This window comes from Tubulanus polymorphus, chromosome 8, assembly GCF_964204645.1.
Source record: "Tubulanus polymorphus chromosome 8, tnTubPoly1.2, whole genome shotgun sequence".
In the NCBI taxonomy this organism is placed as follows: Eukaryota; Metazoa; Nemertea; class Palaeonemertea; order Tubulaniformes; family Tubulanidae; genus Tubulanus; species Tubulanus polymorphus.
The window spans coordinates 713651-738413 of NC_134032.1; the positions used below are offsets into that span (position 1 = coordinate 713651).

The window sequence follows — 24763 nt, forward strand, 5'->3', positions numbered from 1 at the left end:
CGAAACCACCCCCTAAATCTGCCCCTGGAAAAAAGGTTTCATGGAGAATCAGATGACAATAGAAAAGAGGCTATATATTGACATAACATGCTAAACCTAAGATCCATAAACTTAAGATCCCTAAATAGGGCCTATATAGTTATTTTATCATACTTGAATGAACCCTTAATATTACGTTTGCCAGACTGGCGGAGATGTTTTGACATCGACAGGAGCAGACAGCAGACATTGGACAGGAGCAAAAGATGCAAAAAAAAAAATAAAAAATCACTTTCGTAACAAGAGTAGAGAATTTTATTCGCAAAGATATGTCTGTTGTTTTTTTTTTTTGAAAATACAATATATCATATCATGATAATTAATAATAATAATAATAATAATAATAATAATAATAGTAATGCTAATAATAATAATAATAATAAAAATAATAATAATAATAATAACATGCAATATTTTAGAGAAACTTATAATTTTATTAATGAAATATAGATCGATCTTAATAAATAGTTATGGTTTTGATATATATATATTTATTTATTTTTAGAAGGAAATCAGCACCACCAGAAATTAATACCATTAGAAATTTTAATATTTAATTAAGAAATCGATTAACATTTAATCACAATTCAACTTCTATTAGTTTTCAAAGTCACCGTTTCAGGTTATGTATAATTAGTAAGACAATAAATCTTCTATCGGCCCCAGCATCCATAGCTAGCGTTGTACCCGTGAAGTATAAAAGATGATCCAGTTTTTTTCAGAAAAAAAAAAATAAAAATCATATTTACAAGCAAAATACGGATGGACCTAATTAACTGTTAGCAAGGTAAACAAAAAAAAAATTATCATGAATTAAACAAGATGCAAATCAGCCGTTTTGGAACAAAATCGAATATTTCGATATCAACGATGATATAAATTTATTTTCGAACGGGTCCGGCGATTCAGTTTTTGACCGGGTCGCATCTAGGAAAATTGACAAGCGGGGTCGAAAATAACGGGAAGGGCCTCGCTCGCATAGAGCAGTAGCCTGCAATGAGGAAACTACCTCGATGTTAGATATTCGTGAAAAAAAAAAAAAAAAAACATCTGAAAAAAATGCAACTTTCCACCACACGGGATCAGTGTGAAATCTATTGCAGGGACTGTAGTTGCTCTGAGGTTATTCTGTAGTTGTATAAACATGATGTGTGCCATTGTTTGAGGAAGGCACACGGCACACGGCACAAGAATCGAAATGCGGCAACTCCGCAAATATACCTGGTATCAACACAACGTGTGCCTTCCTCTGACTGAAAGAAGGCACACGACGTACACGAAGTCGAGATACAGCATCTTCGCAATATACCTTGTACAAACACGACGTGTGCTTCGCGCAGACTAAAGCCTATGGCGCGCACGACGCGGCTGTTCGCGTGCTACTCCTGAATAGCGAAAGGCAGGAGTATCCCTCGAAGAGCAGATCGAAAAAATAAAACAACAGTACATTTCAAAAATCACGCATTAACAATGATAAAACTCTTTAGGTTGACTTAAGCTTCCTGGTGCGATACCGGGGAGAAGACATGTTTTTGGTTGTTTTTTAGTCGGAACACAAATAACTCGAGTTAGATATAAAATTAAACATTTTCCTATATACATATATATATATAATATCACCTTTCTCAAATATTACAACCGGGACAAAATGGCCGCCTCTGCATTCACCCTATGACATCATTTATACTTTCCTCGGTAAAGCGATTAATTCGATAGCTTCAACGCATGATCAGTAATTGACATCATAGGGGGCGTTTTGCGGAATCGGCAATCATTTCTAATAATGGGAGCGACCCGTAGACCTAGTTGCCAGCCCAGCCCAAAGCCATTACAACAATCAATAAAAATGAACGGTCTTAAAAAAATTGATACCTTGTTTCTCGTTTCTGCTGAGCTTAAAAACCGACCCGGCCGGTCGCCTATCTACCCTGTACATAACTTTAAAAAAAATCAAGCTGACAATAACAGTTATAGAAATGAACGGATTATCCAATTACCCGGCCGATTTGGAGAAACAAGGTATCAGTTTATCATTTTTCAGCCTAACACTAGTACTCAACTTTTTATTATTACGTTAAGGAATTGCAATGCAGCTACGACCAACAAAAAGTTCAAAAGGCGTAGATATTGATTGAACTTAAGACTTTGTTTTTCCCGAAATAATCGTGACTTCGGCTGACTTTAAGATGCAGGGTCCCTACGGATCGGTCATTCCTGGATATAAGGAGTTTCCAAGGAGTTTTAAAGGAGAAAATTTCTTCACTTTCATATCCTAATTACAATAGACTCCTCCTAAATCGGAATTGTTTATCTTAGTAAACCATTAATTCAGTGGTTTTGTAAGCAAATTTCTATCCTATATACTTACTAAAGCCAGTTTCAACCAATTTAGGCTTAGTCTCTGTACAACTGCGAACTAGCTGATTGAGTCATAATTGACTGGACAGCTTCAAACTCTACAAACATCTCTAATTGCCATTTCTCAAAATTGAAAGCGTCTTTTAACAGGGTCTGATCTAAGCACTTGTCCGATTGTCCGGGACAAGTATATTCTCATCAGGGCAAGTAGGTTATCATTATCACTTGTCCCCCGGGCTAGTGCAATTTTATGTCTCAAATTTCAGATATGCTTGCCCCCCGGCAAGTGACTTTCATTCCTTAGATCGGACCCTGTTTAAGGAGTTTCGGACATTTTGCCCTAATTTCGGAGCGATTTCAAGCAGCATTTTCAGTTTAGAAGGTTTTTTTTAAAGAATCAAGTCAAGGAGTTGTAGGGACCGTGTTTTTAGAGCGAAACGTTTACAATCGGTCATAATCGATCAGACGACTGCGGAACCGCTACCAGCGCGGCTGATATTCATATTGCTGACGTATGTCCACGTGTCGCGAGTCGGGTCGTAAACCTCGGCCGTACGCAGCCGGTTGAATCCGTCGAAACCGCCCATGATGTAGACTTTACCGTCGAAGACGGCGGCGGCCGGCCACGCTCGCGGTGTGTTCATCGCGGCCATCGTATCCCACTTCTCCGTTAACGTGTTGTATCTGAAGTAGGAAATAATGACGCAATTCAGAAATCGATTATTTATCGGAACTAGGAGTCAATATTCAACGCCCCCTGGTGACTCTGATGTATTAAAGACCCCTTTCCAAAGAATACCCCTAATACTAAGTTATTCTACTATTCAACGCCCCCTGGTGACCATATAGAATAACTAATGTCCTTAAAACTCACCATAATCATAGATGATGTTATGAGCTTTCCAATTGATTGTGATAACACAATATGCTTAGGTATCAATATAATGTGGAAAAACTTTTTCCAACCTACGAATGAGTACTGCTGACACCAAGATGGCCGCCAATTGTGTCATAATTGGCTGATCAAAAATACCTGGTATAAAACATCCCTTTCCAAAGAATACCCATCACAAATTGTAATGAGAAATGGCAAACCAGTAGAAAGCTACAGGACTCAGAATTAGGGCCAAAATTGACATTTTTGGGCACTAAAGAGGTCATAGGACGGCCATCTTGAGTCCAATCGACTCAATTTTTCTTAAGGTGATGGGCCCTTGGGGAATTCACATATATCTTAAAAATCAAGGTATTTGATCAAAGCGTCTTCAAAATTTCCCTCGAAAACTTGAAAAATGTGTAAAAAGTGCTGATTTAGGCGAACAACAATGGCTGCCAGTCGGCCATCTTGAATCTGAACGAGCCAGATTTCGGGCTGAAGATGCGTCTAGGGTAGATACATCTATAAACCAAATAAAGCCTGCTGGGACTCAAGAAAAAACAAATGACGATAGAATCTGTTAAGAAAGGCTTCGGTTAATCTCGCCGTACTCTGACTCAATTGGGACCCGCCCGAAAAAGGCCAGTTTTCATTCAGCCAAAATCTTCATCCTTCGTACATACCGTTCGACAAGGTCTGAATATCTGTCGGTGTGTCGAAACCGTCCTCCGATCGCGAATATGAAATATTCGATCGCGACTAGCACGAGACCCGAGCGAGCTTTCGACATTTCAGCGGTGAACGTCCATTCCTGATGTTCGGGGTCGTAACATTCGACGCTCGCGCGGTCCGTATGAAACGTTTTATCGTAACCACCTGAAAAAACAAATCAATAAATCTACAATTCGTCGATCTAAAAGTCTAAGCCCGAAACGGTTACGTTTGAATTGTTGTCCTTATTGAGAACATGGAGTCCTAACCGATAGCAATTACGCCAAAAATTTTAGTTAAACTTTTTCGTGAAACTGGGCACTAAATTTCACCAGAGATATTACTAATTGAAAATGAACTACTAACACCGGACATTAGACATTTTATCAGCACACTTTCAAAAACTGATCGTCCACACTTCACATGTGTTCAGTGCTTCACCTGAGACATTTCTAATTGAAAATGAACTACAAACACCAGATATTAGACATTTTACCAGCACACTTTCATAAACTGATCGTCCACACTTCACATGTGTTCAGTGCTTCACTTGAGACATTTTCAATTGAAAATGAACTACAAACACCAGATATTAGACATTTTATCAGCACACTTTCAAAAACTGATCGTCCACACTTCACATGTGTTCAGTGCTTCACCTGAGACATTTTTAATTGAAAATGAACTACAAACACCAGATATTAGACATTTTATCAGCACACTTTCAAAAACTGATCGTCCACACTTCACATGTGTTCAGTGCTTCACCTGAGACATTTTCAATTGAAAATGAACTACAAACACCAGATATTAGACATTTTATCAGCACACTTTCAAAAACTGATCGTCCACACTTCACATGTGTTCAGTGCTTCACCTGAGACATTTTTAATTGAAAATGAACTACAAACACCGGACATTAGACATTTTATCAGCACACTTTCAAAAACTGATCGTCCACACTTCACATGTGTTCAGTGCTTCACCTGAGACATTATTAATTGAAAATGAACTACAAACACCAGACATTAGACATTTTATCAGCACACTTTCAAAAACTGATCGTCCACACTTCACATGTGTTCAGTGCTTCACCTGAGACATTATTAATTGAAAATGAACTACAAACACCAGACATTAGACATTTTATCAGCACACTTTCAAAAACTGATCGTCCACACTTCACATGTGTTCAGTGCTTCACCAGAGATATTTCTAATTGAAAATGAACTACAAACACCAGACATTAGACATTTTATCAGCACACTTTCAAAAACTGATCGTCCACACTTCACATGTGTTCAGTGCTTCACCTGAGACATTATTAATTGAAAATGAACTACAAACACCAGACATTAGACATTTTATCAGCACACTTTCAAAAACTGATCGTCCACACTTCACATGTGTTCAGTGCTTCACCTGAGACATTATTAATTGAAAATGAACTACAAACACCAGACATTAGACATTTTATCAGCACACTTTCAAAAACTGATCGTCCACACTTCACATGTGTTCAGTGCTTCACCTGAGACATTTCTAATTGAAAATGAACTACAAACACCAGACATTGTTATATTCATAATACACAGTTAGATATACACGTATAAGCTAACTTACCAGCAACGTAAAGCCGACCTTCACAGACGGCTGCTCCGGCTCCCGCGCGCTTCTTCTTCATACTCGACACGTAGCACCAGGAATCCGTTTGAGGACAATAACGTTCTACTAAATCAAAACTACAATTACGATTCTCACCTCCTAAAAAAAAACAAAATCAAACAGTTAGTGCTCGGATACCAAATTAAACCCACACAACTGTGGAACTGGATCCGGAGTCAAATTAAACCCACACAACTGTGAAACTGGATTCAGAGTCAAATTAAACCCACATAACTTTGGAACTGGATCCAGAGTCAAATTAAACCTACACAACTGTGGAACTGGATTCTAAGTCAAATTAAACCCACACAACTGTGGAACTGGATCCTAAGTCAAATTAACCTCACACAACTGTGGAACTGGGTTCGGAGTCAAATTAAACCCACTCAACTGTGGAACTGGGTTCAGAGTCAAATTAAACCCACACAACTGTGGAACTCTAAATAAGCACACAAGAATGTGTAACTATCATCCACAGTGAAATAGACGAGATGAAATGGATAATTGTAAGCTGATTGATATATATTAACCTATGGCGTATAGATATCCACCGAATGCGACTGTCGCGATGAAAGACCGCGGCATTTTCATATCGCACTTGTTCGTCCAATCTTTCAGTATCGGGTCGTAGCACTCGACGTTGTGCAGATAAAGCGTGTCTTCGTTCTCGCCGGGCACGGCGCGTTCCCCGCCGATCGTGTACATCAGCCCGCGCAGCGTCGCGGCCCCGACCGCCGTACGAGGGTGCTTCATACTACCCTGAAATATATACATCACTCGACGTTACTTATCAATAATAATAATAATAATATTAATAATAATAATAATAATGATAATAATAATAATAATAAGGCTAAAAATAATTGATACCTTGTTTCTCCGCTCTGCTGAGCTTAAATGTTGACCCGGCCGGCCGCCTATCTACCCTATACATTACTTTTTTTAAAATCGTGATCAATTTCACCATAACAGACCCGGCCGCTATAGAAATGAACTGTTTATAAATTTTATAATGATTTTACAAAAATGACCCGGCCGCTGCGGAGAAACAAGGTATCATTTTTGTTTAGCCTATTAATGTCTCTTTATTTTGTACAAAAACAAACTACTGGATTCAAAGTTACGTGAGGGCTACACGACTTAGCAGATGCAGTAATGGTTGATTAGGTCTTTTGTCTCATTTTACGAATATATCCAATTAATGAGAGCTGGATATCCGGAACAATGGTTTGGAATAGACCGTAGAAAAATTCGTCAATTTCCCTTCCCTTCGATTTCCAGGATTTCTTTTCTTTTAGATTCCCAGAATTTTCCGAAACTCTGTTTCCCTGGATTTCTTTTCTTTTAGATTCCCAGAATTTTCCGAAACTCTATTTTCCTGGATTTCTTTTTTTAGATTCCCAGAATTTTCCGAAACTCTGTTTTGCTCGATTTCTTTTTTTAGATTCCCAGAATTTTCCGAAACTCTGTTTCCCTGGATTTCTTTTCTTTTAGATTCCCAGAATTTTCCAAAACTCTGTTTTCCTGGATTTCTTTTTTTAGATTCTCAGAATTTTCCGAAACTCTGTTTTCCTGGATTTCTTTTTTTAGATTCCCAGAATTTTCCGAAACTCTGTTTTGCTCGATTTCTTTTTTTAGATTCCGAGAATTTTCCGAAACTCTGTTTTGCTCGATTTCTTTTTTTAGACTCCCAGAATTTTCCGAAACTCTGTTTCCCTGGATTTCTTTTCTTTTAGATTATCAGAATTTTTCAAAACTCTGTTTCCCTGGATTTATTTTTCTTAGATTCCCAGAATTTTCCGAAACTGTAGCCGGCGATTTGTGAAATAATAAACAAACCATCGGTATCCACTGGTCGCGGACTACGTCGTAACGCTCCATGCTGCTCAACTGACTAGCGACACTAGTCCGTCCGCCGACCACGAATATGCACTGCGGCTGCGCGCGCGGGCGGATCGTCGCCAACGCGTTGTTGTCCGTTTTGACGCGCATCGCCATGGCGATCACGTTCTGGCACTTCGAACACGCGCGAACGAAGTCGGCGCGAACGACCCGCTCTTCAAGGTAGTCCCTGTCGAGGTGCGCGAGTTTCACGTGCGGCAGAACGCGGCAGACGTTCGGCGCGCGGCGCAACGGGTCCCAATCGATCCACGACATCGCCGCCTCGAATATCTGCTCCTCGCGCTCGACCTGGATCGACTCGCTCTTCAGCAACTCGACGAGCCGCGACTCGGGCAGCTGAAAGAACTCGTCGGAACGCACGACGTCGGCGAAGTGACGTTCGACGTAGTGTCGGGCAGCAGTTTCTAGTTCGACGCACGAGTAAACATCGGCGAACGATTGAATACCTGGAAATAACGACGACGGAATTAAGAATAATAATAGATTAAAGAATAACGATAGATAAAGAATAATAATAATGAAGATCAGACAAGCTGAAATGTTTAATCGCAATAATTTTCACCAAAAATTAGAGTATTTTGACATTAAATATAGTAGTTCAATCGAAAAGGAACGAGAAGTTTCTGATTCAATGTTTTGATATCTTTGGTTGAATAGTTTGAGCTCTTGTAATGAGTTGAAACTATTGCGGAATAGTAGAGATTTACCCAGCTATTCTATGCACAAGGCGCGAAAGCTGGTAATTTCTAATGAAATCAGACCTGTTTACTTATTTACCCGAGCAAAAAGTTTAGGAACTGCTAGGTTCAGTTTCACGCAAAAATTTAACTAAATTTTGTGATTTTTATTGCTTATTGTTTACTTCATGTTTTCGATGACACTTAAACGTTTAGTGAAACAGGAACCAGGGCCCAGTTTCACAAAAACAATTGAGGCCTAAAACAATTTAAGATAAACTGAATTAACTAAGAAATTAAGAGTTAAACCTTTTCGCAAAACTGGGCCCTGGGTCCAGTTTCACAAAAATGATTAAGGCCTAAATCGATTTAAGATAAACTGAATTAATGAAGAAATTAAATCGATTTTAGAGTTAAACCTTTTCGTGAAACTGGGCCCTGGGCTCCGGTGGGAGTTTAGGTGCTGATCTAGAGGTCGGTCTCGGGGCCCGGCACCTCGACCTTCCTATTGAGGCTGCCTATTCTTCGTCAAGATAGAGATCATTGAACTAAAACCTGCTGTAAATTTGACAATTTCCTCAATAATATCTAAAACCGATGACCGAACTGTGAGGCTTTTGACAAAGCTGCTTTATCCGAAAAATGCCTTTTCCTCTGGGCTACCAATTTTACCAGATCTGCCCCTGGGGTTGGTTCGGGACCAATAGGGCTAAGACCTAAGATGAACGAATCTCTTAGTCTTACCTAAGCAGTTGGAAGCCTCGATTTGTGCTTGCAGGAACTGGCAGCAAACGTTCCTCAATCCGGACATGTTCAGCAAACTGGCGCCTTGCAGCAACGCCTGCACGTTGCCGGTCGTGATCTCGACGACGCCGCAGTAAATAAAATCCAAAATCAGCCGCATCGTCGGCGACTCGATGCCGCGTATCGAGACGAGACTCTTCTCCGTTTCGAGCATTCCGTTCGTAAACATCGCGCGTAAATACGGGCTGCAGCCGGCGAGCACGATTTTATGCGCATTGAACCGGACGCCATCGACGCACAGCGTGATGTCGCAGAGTTCCTCGCGTTCACGCAGTTCGCGCATCACGTGGAACGCATTGTGCGTGTGATTGTCTAGACTGACCAGCCGCGTCTCTTTCATGTTCCAAACTCTCTCGCGCGCCCCCGCGTCGTCTAATGTAGCACCATCCTTAAAAAAAAATAGGAATAATAATATCTTTTATCAAAAGGAAGGACTTAGAGTCAAAAAAGGAATAATAATATCTTTTATCAAAAGGAAGGACTTAGAGTCAAAAAAGGAATAATAATTTCATCAAAAGGAAGGACTTAAAGTCAAAAAAGGAATAATAATATCTTTTATCAAAAGGAAGGACTTAGAGTCAAAAAAGGAATAATAATATCTTTTATCAAAAGGAAGGACTTAGAGTCAAAAAAGGAATAATAATATCTTTTATCAAAAGGAAGGACTTAGAGTCAAAAAAGAAGGACAAAGATGATGTTTGTGTAAACTTTTTCCAAAAGAATTTCTGACCCAGAAGGAAGGATTTTTTGACTGAGAAAGAAGTAATTCCCAGTAAAATGAGGACCCATAAGGAAGCATTTGAGCGATGCCTTCACCGAGACAAAGTGTTTTTCACTTCCAAACAAACTGTCGAATTCGCGACAAAATTGGGACCAAAAATACATAAAAATTGAATTCAGAAGGATTTTTTCAGGAAGCAAGGAAAGACTTATAGTCAAAAAGAAGGACAAAGACGATGTTAGCCCGGACTTTTTCCAAAAGAAGGACTCGGAAGGAACGCTGGAAACCTGGATAGATTTCGAATCCCAAATCATCTTCTTTTTTGACTGTAAGGGTTCCTACCTGATGGCAGAGGGATTCAAACCTGATGGCATTGCTACTATACACTCAGCCACGGCACGAACCCCTGCCACTAGTAATAAATACCTTCTAGAGTCATATTTTACATATTTTTCCGGATATTTCGTTTAAAAAAATTTTGACTTCAAATACGTCATCTCGGTTAGCAATAAAATTTCATTGAATTTGATTGATCGACGATCTCATCTCGGTAAATATAAAGTTATTTCTCTACAAAAATATCCGACAAAATATGTAAAATATGACTCCAGCAGGCATTTACTAATGATATGATTTCAAGTGTTAAAATCGATAAGGAATAAATGAATATGTTAGATTTCATGTCATCTCGGTAAATTACGTCATCTCGGTGATAAGGATGACCGCAATAATCTACGTGTACGAGCATGCGTTCGAAAGATCTAGGGTCAGGATTTAGGTGAGGATATATGTAAATAAACTTTCATCAAATCCCTGAGCGTACTACAATTACATGGATGACAAAAATGTACAATGAATTTGAGGGTCAAGAATCCCGCAATATTTTAGTCTTTTATTCAAAAAAAAATTGATCATGTACAAGTTTGATCAGGAAATGCGCTTGATTGAAAATGAGAAACTTTTGCATTTGGATAAGATAACAGCACTGGTGGCCTAAAAAACTTAAAAATAAATACCCCCTCCTCTAGTCTAGTACCTAGCCGTCGTTCCACAAACAACTCGTTGTAGCCAGGTAGCCCGTTCGTTAACAACGACTGGTAGGTATTCAGACTACCCCTGGCTAGATCCTCTCCAGCACCCACCACCACTAGTAAATAAGCAAAAAAATTACGAAATTCCGACAGATTTTCGCAACTTAATGTCCATGAAATGTGTAGAACGAGAAGAGTCGCTATTTGAATCTAAAACTCACCACGGTAATTACCATCAAAATAAACAAACAAATAAATAAACAATTTTACTTCCGGGTTATCAATAAATTCTTCGCTTATTGAATTTTGATTGGTGAGAACTAAAACGCGAAGGCGGATTTTGGTAGTGATCGCTATAACGCGGCGCAGGTATTCGAACTTATATAAAATGTGGGAATTAAAGTCTTTATTAAGAAAAACTTTCGTGAGATAAAGCATTAATTATCGTTGATGGAATTAGCAATCATATCTTTCACCCGCTACTGAGTAAAAGTAGAGTGTGTCGGATTTCGACTGTCTAGTGCTGCCCCTAAAAATAACGATAGCGGGAAAAACGTGAACTAACATGATACTCGCGTGCCAGACGCTTAGTACTGGACAAACTATTTTACCGATTCGCGGGCTAGACTGGTTACCAGACTTAAAATATGCTAGACTGAATTACATATTGAACCAGGCCCGTGTGTCGAGCTTTTTTTGCGGGGCAGCTCTATTTCAAGAAAAAGGGCACTTTTCTTAATAAGAAAGGGCAGATCTTGAATATGAAGTGCGGCGGGTACCTGGCCGAATCATTGACTCTCTCCACGACTGAATAAATCATTTGAGAATGCATTTACTTTTACAAAAAAGCATGAAAATTGTATCCAAACTTCGAAAAATCTCGGCCCAAATTTTTTGACACTGATGAAGGGCACGACTTAGGGGGTTCGTTCGCTTCCCCCTAGAAATAAACTAGAAGAGAAGTTTCATCTGCAGAGACAAACATTTACTGGTTTTATTTCATAGAAAATATTATGCAAAAAATGACCATTAGGTATTCACATATATATATATATTCAGATAATATGTTAAAGATATATCGGAACAAGAGAATTTTCAAATAAACCCACAACAATAAATAGAAGACAAAAGTTAAAATATTCCCTAAAATCCTGGACCGAGTTCCACAGTTCTGAGTTAAGATTTGACTCGAGAGTTAAGTGAAAAATGAACTAACTTTAACCCAGAGTTAACTCTAACTCACGACTGTGGAACTGGGTCATTATAGATATCTAAACAACATGTACAGCAACCTGACTGATATTCTGATAGGGGGATCGCAGCAGTGTGGGGGAGGGGGTTAAAGGGGGATATGGGGGGACAAAAGCAGCAGGGCGGCAACAACAGCAGTAACCGAGAACGAATGATTATCAGTCAGTCAGTTGGGGACGGATGTTGAAATACTTTCAACACGATATTCTAATGCAGTTTGGAGTTTTTGCCTGCGTATACAAGGCACATATTAAGTACATTAGAAAGATCAAATACATGTACAGAGTAAAACCTTACTATACATGAACTACACTTAAACTTTCGACTCACTTGGCGGGACACACAAATTTCCTCGCGCCCATTTACACAAAAAGATTAAACTTGAAATTTTGCTGTAAGCCTACTATTTAGATTACAGCATGTTTTCAGCGAGGATGCCAATTCAAACCTAACCGATCTAAGTTCTAATGTCTATTTATTAATGGATGAGACCTGTTTTTCTTGGATATTTTGCTTACTTTTTGGGGTACATACCTCATTTATGTCTTAACAGAATGCCAAAAGTCGCGGACAACAACTGAATATCCGATATATTTCCAGTTCTGTACCAATTAGATGGATTGGCAAAAAGACTCCTTAAGTCCAGTTGAATGAGAAAATCCTCCATTTTGTGAAATTTCTTGAATTTTTACATTGTCACCATGTATTAGTGGGATAAACATACCCTTTCAGTGCGTCTACACCAAGGTGCGGTGTATAGATTAGTGATGGAATACATCGTGGTGCGATGTGTTGATGTTTATAGAAATTGATTTATATCTCTATTGAAAGATGGCAGCACCTGTCTCAAACATAGTGCAATACAGTCGAATTTGCTTAGTTCGGATCATTTAGGACCAACAAAGCTCATCCGGTTTACGGTAAATCCGCATTGGAAGTAATTTCTTTTATCATAAATGAACAAACGGGCTGCGAATATCGTCCGGATCAGATCCGGATAAAGCAGGTTTAACTGTATTAGTAATCAACAATACATCGCACTGCGGTGTAGACGAACTATAGCAGTGTGCCCGATATACATCGCATCGGGGTGAAATTTTTGAAAATTCCGTAAAAGGTGAAATTTTTTTTCCAAGCACCAGATCTCATTTCTAGTGAGATGAACGAAGTCAGACTGTTTTTTTTACGCGTGGTTCCAATTATTCCGACATCGGATTCGACAAGAATTTTCATCACATTTCCGTCGTGATGTTTCGTCCGTAAAGATCGGTGGCGTGCGGCGCGTACGATACCGGTATGTCCCCCTGGTGACCGTTTAGTTCATTATTATCGGGCGACGAGTACGGAGGGGGCGCCACGTGGCAGTCGTCGTCGCCGTCGTCTTCGAACGCGGCGTTGGCGAAATTCGTTGCGTTGTTTTCGTCGTCGCGATTTTTTGGGGATTTACGTTTTTTGTGTTTTCGCTGGCGTCGTTCGTAGTCTTCGACGTGCTCGATAGGTGGCAGCGTTTTTCGTCCGAGCGAATCAGGATTGTCGTTCATTTGCAGTTCGGCGAAGTCGCTGCAAAAAAAAAACAAGAGCAGAAATGAACATGAGTTGAACGCTCATCGATTAGGCAGGGGTAGAATTTGACAAAATCAAAATTCTCAATTTCGCTAAGCAAAATTATAACTAGTCAATGATGACCTTCTCATTGTCAATGTCAACCAATCAGTAAAATTATAATTCATTGTTTGAGTGGACTTTCTCTTTCTTAATAATATCCATTGAGACAGTAAAATTATGATTAGTTACTAATCACCATGTTCTCATTGTCAATGACTTCAACCATTCAGTAAAATTGTTATTAGTCACTGATGATGACCTTCTCATTGTCAATGACTTCAACCATTAAGTAAAATTTGAATTAGTTACTGATGATGAACTTCTCAATGTCAATGACTTCAATGATTCAGTACAATTATAATTACATGTAGTTACAAATGGCGAACTTCTCATTCTCAATGACTCTAATGGTAAAATTATGATTATTTGTTTATGTAGATTTTTCAAAGACTTCAACTATTCAGTAAAATTATAATTAGTTGCCAATGTCAACTTACTGATTCTCAATGATTTCAATGGCAACTTTTGGTAAAATTCTTTACAAACAAACAAGTATAAGATTTGCAAATAAACATTGGAAATTCGATATAAATGACAAATTTGGTAAATTCATTGATAGATTAATGAGCAGAAACAAAGATGCAATTGTGTCTTTATTTGGGAATGAATTTGTTTTTTAAGCTCAATCGTCAAAATATGCGCAGCGCCCCCTAGTGGACCAATCACTGAACTAAGATAGCAATATTTTTCAGCCTGTTTCGAAAAGAAGACATTTAGAATTAAAAGAACAAGATTTTTGAAAGTTACAAATACCTTTAAAAATAAAGAAACAGTAGTCAGTTCCACGGTTGTGAGTTAGAATCAACTTAGCCAAAATTAGTTCATTTCAAAATGATTAATTTTTGGGGTAAAAAGAGTCCATTATCAATCATTTTCAATGAGTTACTTTTCAGTTAGGAAGAGTTCATCTTTAATGAGTTAATTTTAAGGTAAAATGAATTCATTTTCAACGAGGTAAAAAGAATTCATTTTCAATGAGCTAATTCGGTTAAAAAGAGTTCATTTTTGATGAGTTCTTTTTCAGTTAAAAACAATTCATTTTCAACTAGTTAATTTTGAGTTTAAAAACGTTCATTTTTCAATGAGTTAATTTCGCGTTAAAAAGAATTCACTTCCAATAGAGTTAAAACTGTGGGAAACACAACTGCGGAACTGGATACAGGTTGTCGAGAATTAGAAAGACAAAATACACTGCACATAAACACATTCAGTGAAATATGGAAGTTAAACCACAAAATAACAATTCAACACAATAATGAAGCCTTGAACACCGTCCTCACCTACACACACACCAACTGTCTAGAGTTCAGTAGTAGCTGCCGATTTCCTGCGAAAATAAGAAACGTGTCAAAAACGTGAAAAAAAGAATCTAGTGAAAATGAGCGTTTATCGATATTTGATCATGCGCGTGTAGCTTTATTCGAGTGAAAAGGTGAAAAGAGAAAAAAGAAAACAGCGGTTAATTGTTAACGAAACTCCATTAGAGAATATTGAGCATTTTGATAGATAAAGTCAAACTAGCTTAAGTCGTCACATTACTGAAGTCATCTCTATTTTTGAGTCTCTTTATTCATTTCTAATTCAATTCACTAAGTCTAAGCTTAAGTCATCATTTGGATAAGTCATCACAGTTGATTTGAGTCGCAATTTGTATTTCTAATTCAATTTACTAAGTGTAAGTCATCATTTGGATAAGTCGTCACTTTACTGAAGTCATCTGCATTCATATTTCTATTCAATCAACTAAATCTAAGTCGTCATTTAGATAAGTCATCAACACAATCACAACTATGACAACGACTTAAGCGAGTTTCTCCGTCATGCGACATGCATATATGAAAGATAAGTCAAAGTCATGAGTATGATAGATGGTCCAGGTCGTGAATCAGTTGCACAAAATATCATTGCAGTCGATTGCAGCAATCTTAGCCCTCATTCGCGACTTAACCCTTTCAGTGCCGAAAGACAACATCGATACACCCTATTGCGGTGTACTAGTTAAGTTAAACGCCAGTTTATACATCACACTGTGGTGTACACGTATTGAAAGGTTTAATCCTAAAACTCTTTCAGTGCTGACTAATTAATACCCTAAAGTGCTGGAGATAATTTGAAGATTTTTTTAAAATTCCACCCCAAAACGGTGTATATTGGGTTTACTGCTATATTTCATCTACACCACAGTGCGGTGTATCATTAGTTACTAATAATTCACTTAAGTTTGACAGGTGCTGCCATCTTTCATTAGAGATTAAAACTGATAACTTATAATGCCAATACACATCAATGCAGTGTACTAGTGAAGTTAGACACATTTTTACATCGCACTGCGGTGAAAAGTTTAATCCTAAAACCCTTCAGTGCGGGGTACAGATCAGTGATGGACCCAGCTAGTACACCATATCACAATGTATTGTCATAATTTCAATCGAAAGATGGCAGCAACTACTGTCAAACGTAGTGAAATATTAGTAACTAATGATACATCGCACCGCCATGTAGACGCACTGAAAGGGTCGTTCCCGCCACAAGGTGTGGATTGTATTTGGTGCAACCCGTCGTGAAGATAGTTTAGTTTTCATACCCGGCGCCCGATTCCGAGTTCAAGTAATTATCAGCTTCTGTTTCGACGATGCCGTTCATATCTAATCCGCCGTTATCCGTCGAGTAGTCGGGCGGCGGCGGCGAGTCGGTCCGTTCCGCTCCGTCTGCCGTACCGACCACAACTATGCCGACGCCATCTACCGCGTCGACTTCAACGCCGTCTATACCGTTCGGTTGGTTCGTAGCGCCGGTCTCGTCGGGCTTATCGTCGGCGGTGAGCGCCATCTTATTGAACGACTCGCGACTCGAAGAATTCCAACGACTAATTTTTCGAAAAAATAAATCGGTGATTTTTAATAAATCAAGTATACGTACGTAATGTTGAAAACTGGTGGAGGAGGGCGGCTCCAGTTCCGCAGAACTGGATCCACGGTTTAATAAATCTAAGCAATTCGGTGAACAAATCAAGACACAGTTTTTTAAGCGACATCGAAAACTATTGTTCTACATCATTCCACATCTACAGTAGAAACCACTTAGGCCAAAACAAATGAATACCTCGTTTCTCGTAATCGGTCGGTTCATTTTTGAAAACTGCTATAAAATTCGCAATCAGTTTGTTTCTATAGCTGCCGGGTCTGTTATTGTTAGCTTGATCATAATTTCATAAAAAGTAATGTACAGGGTAAATAGGCGACTGGTCGGGGCAACTCAGCAGAGATGAGAAACAAGGTTTCAATTTTTTCTAGCCTAAGATCGGATCATTTTGGGAACAATGAAATTCGTCTGGTTTATCAGAAATCCGAAATAAACATCATCTCTTTCATATGTTTATGTATAGATGCATAATTATGAGTTAGAGTTAACTGTGAACTCAGGCACCAGTTCCACAGTTGTGTGTTCGAGTTAACTGTGAATTCAGGCTCCAGTTCCACAGTTGACAACTTAGGAGTTAACTGTGAATTCAGGCTCCAGTTCCACAGTTGACAACTTAGGAGTTAACTGTGAATTCAGGCTCCAGTTCCACAGTTGACAACTTAGGAGTTAACTGTGAATTCAGGCTCCAGTTCCACAGTTGACAACTTAGGAGTTAACTGTGAATTCAGGCTCCAGTTCCACAGTTGACAACTTAGGAGTTAACTGTGAATTCAGGCTCCAGTTCCACAGTTGACAACTTAAGAGTTAACTCTGAACTCAGGATCCAGTTCCACAGTTGTGTGTTAGAGTTAACTCTGAACTCAGGATCCAGTAGAAATCAGTTCATTTTCAATGAGTCAAATCCTAACTCAAAATTGCCGAATTGGACCCGTTCTTTTTTCTGTATTCGGAATCCTGATAAACCTGATCTGAATTAGCGATTAACAAAGCCATGCATTAAAAAAATTGCGATGAAAAATTCGGCAAACATTATTCATGCCTTCGGAAATTCGCTAGTTCTCCCCAAAAAAAAACTTACGCAGGTTTATCGGTCTCGTTTTCTAGGATATGATTAGGAGTCTCCTCGGGAGACGGTCCGACCTTCGTCTTGTTGTTCTTCGCCTGTGTTTCCAATTTGCGATCGTGTTGTTTTTGGATTCGTTGCTGGCGTTTTTCTTCCTTTTCTTTGCGTTTGCTGCAAACGGAAAATGAGAATTAGGTTTAAACATCAAAATGTGCCGTATTCCTGAAGTGTTTCATCAATGGTTATAATGAGGACAACATCAGTATTCCTGAAGATGACTATTAGGATATAGTGGAAACGTTGAATAAACTACACTAGCTCAAGGAAACATTTCAGACTCTTTTTATTCTTAGTGTGCAGGGATTTTATATTATCTTTACAACACGGACTCAGAGTGTTTCATCAATGGTTATAATGAGGACAACATGAGTATTCCTGAAGATGACTATTAGGATATAGTCGAAACGTTGAAATAAACTACTATCTCGAAGTTTCATTTTCGGACTTTTTATTATCATTGTGGGATTCTCTCCTCATCGCGTCAACACGGATATTGTGTTCTACCTATCGTGACCTGTTAGTAAAATCGCTTGTTAGGGGTTCAGCAACGGTCTGGTTCTCTTTGACAAATGCTATAAACACAACACGAGGAACTGCAGTCGCTCAATAGTTGGCTAAATAGTTGACCGGTTCGACAAACCCTTTCAGTGCTTCTACACCACAGTGCGGTGTATCGATCAGTGATGGAATTTGCTAGTACATCGCACTGTGGTGTATTGATGTTACCAGTAATTAGTTTTTATCTCTTTTGAAAGATGGCAGCACCTATCAAACACAGTGAAATATTAGTAAATAATGATTAACGATACACCGGACTGTGGTGTAGATGCACTTTGGCGGTTTGTCTGTTATACACCGCACTGGGGTGGAATTTCTAAAGATTTTCCAATAATCTCCAGCACTTTCGTGTATCAATTAGTCAGCACTGAAAGGGGTCAAATAATCACTTATCAACCTGTTTACTTAAACCGACTTTTGAGCAACAGCAGCCTCTCATTTCTTCCGGGTAAACACATTGAATCAATGACAGTGACTTTGTTTCTTACTGATAAAATGACGTGAACTACTGAACAGCGTGAAGATCCATTTCGGTGACAATTTACTAAAGCAACTCGACTCGACTTAAACGCGTAACTGCTGAAGACAAATATAGTAACACGCGCCACAGAGCTGACAAAACTATGACAGTGTCCCTACGGATTGGTCTTTCCAGAATATAAGGAGTTTTAAAGGAGAACATTTCAAATTTTGAGGAAGCGTCTGCATCCCAATTACTGTAGACTCCTCCTAAATCGGTACTGTTTATCTCAGTAAACCATTGATTCAGTGGTTTTGTAAGAAAATTGTCATCCTCTACACCAACTAAAATAGGTTTCTAATTCGGTAACCGCCTAATTGGGTAAACATAATTTCCTGGTCCAAACTGGAACCGATTTAGTTGTTGTTTAATGTACAACTTCAAACTAGACAAAAACTTTCTAATCGCTTATTTCTCAAATTTGAAGGAATTCTTTCTTCGAAAAGGAGTTTCTGACATTTTGCTCAAATCAAAGGAGCTTCAAGCGCGTTTAAAAAGAACTGTCCGTTTTGAAGTAGTTTTTGAAGGATTTAAGGAGTCGTAGGGAGACCCGTAGTTACTGTCAGCCGCGCGCAGCGAGTTACCTCATTGTGACCTCCACGTGAACGAACAAATTGTGAAAGACAAAAAAGATGCAGTGACTCGACACAAGGTGGCAGCACCGTGCGTATTTACCGTTCCAATTTCAGCCTGCGTCTGCGTTTTTTTAATTCGTCTTTCTCAGTCGAGTGTCTACAGTACGCGTGAAGAAAATACATGTCTTCATTTGAACCCGGTTCATGGCTACAGTTTAACCCAGTTCTTTCGCTACATTCAAAACCGGAGTTTTTAGCTATATTCAATCCCATTTTTTATTTATACTTGACGCCCCTTTACGGCCTATTTTTACCCCAGAAATTTTTGAAGCAATTCAAAAGAAATTCAATATTTCTTAAATTCAAATCATTAAAACTATGCATAGGTCTCAGGTCAATTGTTCTTTTTTGATAAGTACCTGCTGGTATTTCAAACACCTTGGCCCGGTTTAATAGACTGGTATTATCTTTAGCCGGCGTGCTAACACTCAATTCATTTTCAATTAAGTTAGCCCGGTTAGGATAATGCCAGTCCATAAAACCGGGCCCTGAAACCTTTTCTCCGCCCTCTGCCCCGGGACGACTCTCTCCCGTACGACGTACCTGTAACATTCCAATCCGACCGTGATGCAAATTATAATCAACAACACGACGAACGAAATCGGAATCATGACGACGTTCATTTGTCGATCGGGCGATTTGTAGTATTCGTCGAGTCCGATCTGCACGACGTCGAACCCTAAATCACGGTTAATATCCGGCCGCGAAGTGTTCATTATATCTGCAACGAAAAATATATATATATATATATGTAACGATTGCGAGACAGTGAAAATTACGCACGCGCTCACCGGGGATCGGGGTAATGAAGAAGTAAAAATGGACCGCAAGGGGCATCGAGTATAAATAAAAAATGGGATTGAATATAGCTAAAAACTCCTAGTAGACGCTTAGTTGAATTTTAATTATTTTTGGGGCCGAAGTTGGCGCAAAAAACGTGAAACTTGGACTTAAAAATGGAGGTCGTCTGCATCCTCTGGTGTCGCTCACTGACCAGGGATTGAACCTGGGTCTCGTACGTAGAAAACAAATGTGTAATCCAGTAGACAAATAGAACTAGTCCATGTACTACGTCTATACAGCTTGTAGCGTAACATATGAAAGATCACTTTTTTACCAAATAAATGTTTACTTTGGGTCCTAAGTTACACAATATGTTGACGTATTAACTACTCTAAACCCTAACCCTTTAGCACGATATCTTTTTACTATATATACATATTTATTTCTCTTTAAACATTTATTTGGATAAAGTTCCACAGCAAACAAGATCTCTGGACCAGTTCCACAGTTGTGTGGGTTTAAGCAGGATGCAGTTCAAACAGTTGGTGTGGGTTTAATTTGACTCTGAATCCAGTTCCACAGTTGTGTGGGTTTAATTTGACTCTGAATCCAGTTCCACAGTTGTGTGGGTTTAATTTAACTCAGGATCCAGTTCCACAGTTGTGTGGCTTTAATTTGACTCTGAATACAGTTCCACAGTTATGTGGGTTCAATTTGACTCTGGATCCAGTTCCACAGTTGTGTGGGTTTAATTTGACACTAGATCCAGTTCCACAGTTGTGTGGGTTTAATTTAACTCAGGATCCAGTTCAAACAGTTGTGTGGGTTTAATTTGACTCTGAATACAGTTCCACAGTTATGTGGGTTCAATTTGACACTAGATTCAGTTCCACATTACAATGCTATCCCATTATCACTAGGGCTTGTGTGGCCAGTTTGTTTATATCAGTTGACCAGCTGCAGCCAATCAGAAGCTAGGGTTAGGGTTAGTGGTCATGTGCTTGGGGCTATTTGCATATATCAGGTGACCAGCTCCAGCCAATCAGAAGCTAGGGTTAGGGTTAGTGACCATGTGCTTGGAGCTATTTGCATATATCAGGTGACCAGCTGCAGCCAATCAGAAGCTAGGGTTAGGGTTAGTGGTCATGTGCTCGGGGCTATTTGCATATATCAGGTGACCAGCTCAAGCCAATCACAAGCTAGGGTTAGGGTAAGTGGTCATGTGCTTGGGACTATTTGCATATATCAGGTGACCAGCTCCAGCCAATCAGAAGCAAGGGTTAGGGTTAGTGGTCATGTGCTTGGGGCTATTTGCATATATCAGGTGACCAGCTCCAGCCAATCAGAAGCTAGGGTTAGGGTTATAACTGTTTCTAGGTGGGAGGAGGTGTATGTTTACATACAGTGAGATCAGTTCATTGACAGCCGACTCATGATACATCCGACAACCAGAATAAATAGAAATCAACAAACTGAATTGAATATTCATAGGTGAAGTCAAATTTGTTTTGAAAATAACTCATAGTTTCTTTTGAATGTAATAGTCGACTGGATCATATTAATAACTAATTAGTCTCTTTGTTCTAGGTTGTTTAAATATATCTCATAATTTCATTACAACATCAGTATTCCTGAAGATGACTATTAGGATATAGTCTAAACGTTGAATAAACTAAACTAGCTCAAGGAAACAGTTCAGACTCTTTTTATTCTTAGTGTGCAGGGATTTTATATTATCTTTACAACACGGACTCAGAGTGTTTCATCAATGGTTATAATGAGGACAACATCAGTATTCCTGAAGATGACTATTGGGATATAGTCTAAACGTTGAATAAACTAAACTAGCTCAAGGAATACAGTATTCCTGAAGATGACCATTATTAGGATAGGCCTATAGTGGAAACGTTGAATTAAGTACAAGCGTCAAGGAAACATTTCCGTTGTTTAACTATGTCTTACCCATCAGCGCGTTTTTATATAGCACAAATTGTGTAAGTTGCGGAGTGCTGAGACTACCGCCGGCCGGTAGAGTCACGTACAGGGAGATCACTAGATAATGTTTATTCTGCCTCGGAGCCGGAGAGAAGACGATGTCACTCGCTGAGAAATTCCTATCCGAGAAGAAAATAGAGAAAGTTACGCACTTTTATTGAAAAATCCTGACAGGTCAACATGGTAATTAGTCAACCCACAGGCTCCCTACAGGCCAGTGGATATTAGGAGTTTATAGGGAATTTTAAAGGAAGAAGTTTCAAGAAATTACTGTAGACTTCTCCTAAATCGGTACTGTTTAAATCAATCATTCCTGGATATACAGACCAGTCTCATTCTTGGATATAAGGATTTTCATGGATATAAGGATTTTCATGGAGGTTGACAGGAGAAAATTTCAAATTTCCGAGGAAGCGTCTGCATCCCTTTCATATCCCAATTACTCCCAATTGACTTCTCCTAAATCAGTACTGTTTATCTCAGTAAACTATTAATTCAGTGGTTTTGTATGCAAGTTTTACCCTTTTCACTACTTAACTCTGTTTCTAAATCGGTAACTACCTAATTGGGTAAAAACAATCCTGATCCCAACTGCACTGATTTAGGCGTCTAGTCTACTGTACAACTGTGCAAACATTTATAATTGCTTATTTCTCAAAATTGGAGCTTAAATGTCCAAGTTTTGGGCATTTTGCACAAATCAAAGAATTTTCAAGCAACCTTTTTCTTTTAGAAAGGGTTTTTAAGGAATCAAGGAGCAGTAGGGCTATCGTCCGGAATCTACCAGGCGTCACAAGTGTGGCATGTATGAGGACATCATGCTAACTCAGTGGCTCCACCTGTAGACTGTATCCCATACTATCAAACGATACTTACTTATAGAGAGTTAGATTATTGTTGATTCCGCAAGCGGCCGGGTTGTTACGACAATAACCGTTTAAATCAATCAGCAAAATATCCTTGAATCTGCTGGTCAACGGGGTCCACTAGCAGAAGAAAAAGAAACATCAATATTATACAATTCTGGGGCCAGTTTCACAGTCGTGACTTAAGTCCAAAAGTGGTCTTAAATCTTAAGACTGGCCTTAAGTTGTTAGATTGGCTGTAGAACTAAGTTGGTCTTAGACTGGTCTTAAGTCTAAGTCATGACTATGCAACCGGCCCCCTGGGGTGCAGTTGCGGAAAAGTTGGTTAAAGATAACCAGCTGATAAATACCATAGTAGGCCTAACTATGAACTTGTAATTGTCACTGTGTCATCTATCCACTGGATAAATCTAACCAACTTTTGGACAATTGCAGCCCCAGATAAATACCATAGTAACAATGAACTTGTAACTGTCACTTCATCAACTATCCACAAACAAATTTGTGAGCAACTGCAGCCCCCAGGGCCCGGTTTCACGAAAAAGTTTAAGCCTAAAACGGTTAAGTTTGAACTGTTGTCCTCATTGAAGATATGAAGTAACCAATGGCAATTACACCAAAAATTTGAGTTTAACTTCTTCGTGAAACTGGGCACTGGAGCCAGTTCCACAGTTGTGAGTTAAGAGTTAACTCTTCAGTTATTTGAGTCAAATCTTAACTCGCAGCTGTGGAACTGGATCCTGATCTTTATCTTGACAAAAAGAAACAATGTCAGCGAAAAGATTAAGACCTTGTAATTGTCACTACATCAACTATCCACTGGTTAACTGTTGGCCTAACCAACCTTAGAGCAACTGGCTCCTGATTGCTTCGGCACAATATACAGGGACAATGTCCAATATACTACAGGAACTTGCCCTAATGCAGGTACTCGCCCCAATACAAGGACTTGCCCCGATGCACTTGCCCAAAATAGACTTATCCAATACAAGGCCTTACCAATGATAATGAAGTACAGAGACGTGCCTATTAATTAAGACTTGCCCAAAACAGAGGGACGCGCGACTTGCCCCAAGGCCCAATATTTGGCAATAATAAAATGCACTTAAGATTTTGTTAGATTTGATTATTATAGGCCGAAAGCAAGATCCCGCCCTCAGTGAAAAATACAAATTCTTAATCTAAGACAAATTAGTAGCAGCTGTTTGAAAAATTTACAAATACAAGTAACAAGGGTCAGGGATGGCTTTTTCATTTATTCAGCAGTATCTTTAACTCACTTGTGCTGGAGTCATCTGATAAAATTGCGTGGTAATCGTGTTCTGTAATCGTTCACCTGAAATTCGAATAACAGTTCAACTAATTAGGCCATTAATTAGACTCATTTTAGAATAGAACGATCGTCGATCGACGGGAGACCGAGTAGTATCTTCTCTTACAAATCCTTTTAAAATCGCGGCTTACTTTCTAAAGTGGCTGATGTCAGACAAACCAAACAGGCGCCGATTAAAATTAGCTTCATCGGAAACATTTCCAGGCCGATTAAATGCAGTTGTGATGGTTAAATGGAATGTTTAAATCGATTTGTTATCCTCCAGTAGCGGTTTCTGTTTACTTTCTCATTTGACAGCTGTCGCATAGGCGGCAGCACTGTACGGTG

The 24763-nt window shown here is 39.1% G+C and overlaps 2 protein-coding genes across 3 annotated transcripts; both read right to left on the bottom strand.

The window, feature by feature from the left end:
• Positions 1-449: 449 nt before the first annotated feature.
• Positions 450-11071, bottom strand: LOC141909618 (kelch-like protein 12). The gene is made up of 7 exons (XM_074800129.1): positions 11007-11071; positions 8974-9421; positions 7490-7998; positions 6181-6409; positions 5609-5749; positions 3958-4150; positions 450-3081 (listed from the first exon to the last, which is right to left on the bottom strand). The coding sequence occupies exons 1-7, from the start codon at positions 11019-11021 to the stop codon at positions 2859-2861; spliced, it is 1758 nt and encodes a 585-aa protein (XP_074656230.1). The 5' UTR covers positions 11022-11071; the 3' UTR covers positions 450-2858.
• A 711-nt stretch (positions 11072-11782) lies between these two features.
• LOC141909720 (uncharacterized) lies at positions 11783-24728 on the bottom strand. Of its 2 annotated transcripts, XM_074800311.1 has the most exons (9): positions 24568-24728; positions 24384-24439; positions 23114-23223; positions 22205-22356; positions 20003-20180; positions 17702-17857; positions 16286-16567; positions 14982-15028; positions 13489-13596 (listed from the first exon to the last, which is right to left on the bottom strand). In XM_074800311.1, the coding sequence occupies exons 1-8, from the start codon at positions 24632-24634 to the stop codon at positions 15001-15003; spliced, it is 1029 nt and encodes a 342-aa protein (XP_074656412.1). In that variant the 5' UTR covers positions 24635-24728; the 3' UTR covers positions 13489-13596; positions 14982-15000. The 2 variants fall into 2 exon arrangements, with proteins under 2 accessions (XP_074656411.1, XP_074656412.1); XM_074800310.1 differs by lacking the exon at positions 14982-15028 and having other exon boundaries at positions 11783-13596.
• Between the last annotated feature and the right edge of the window lie 35 nt (positions 24729-24763).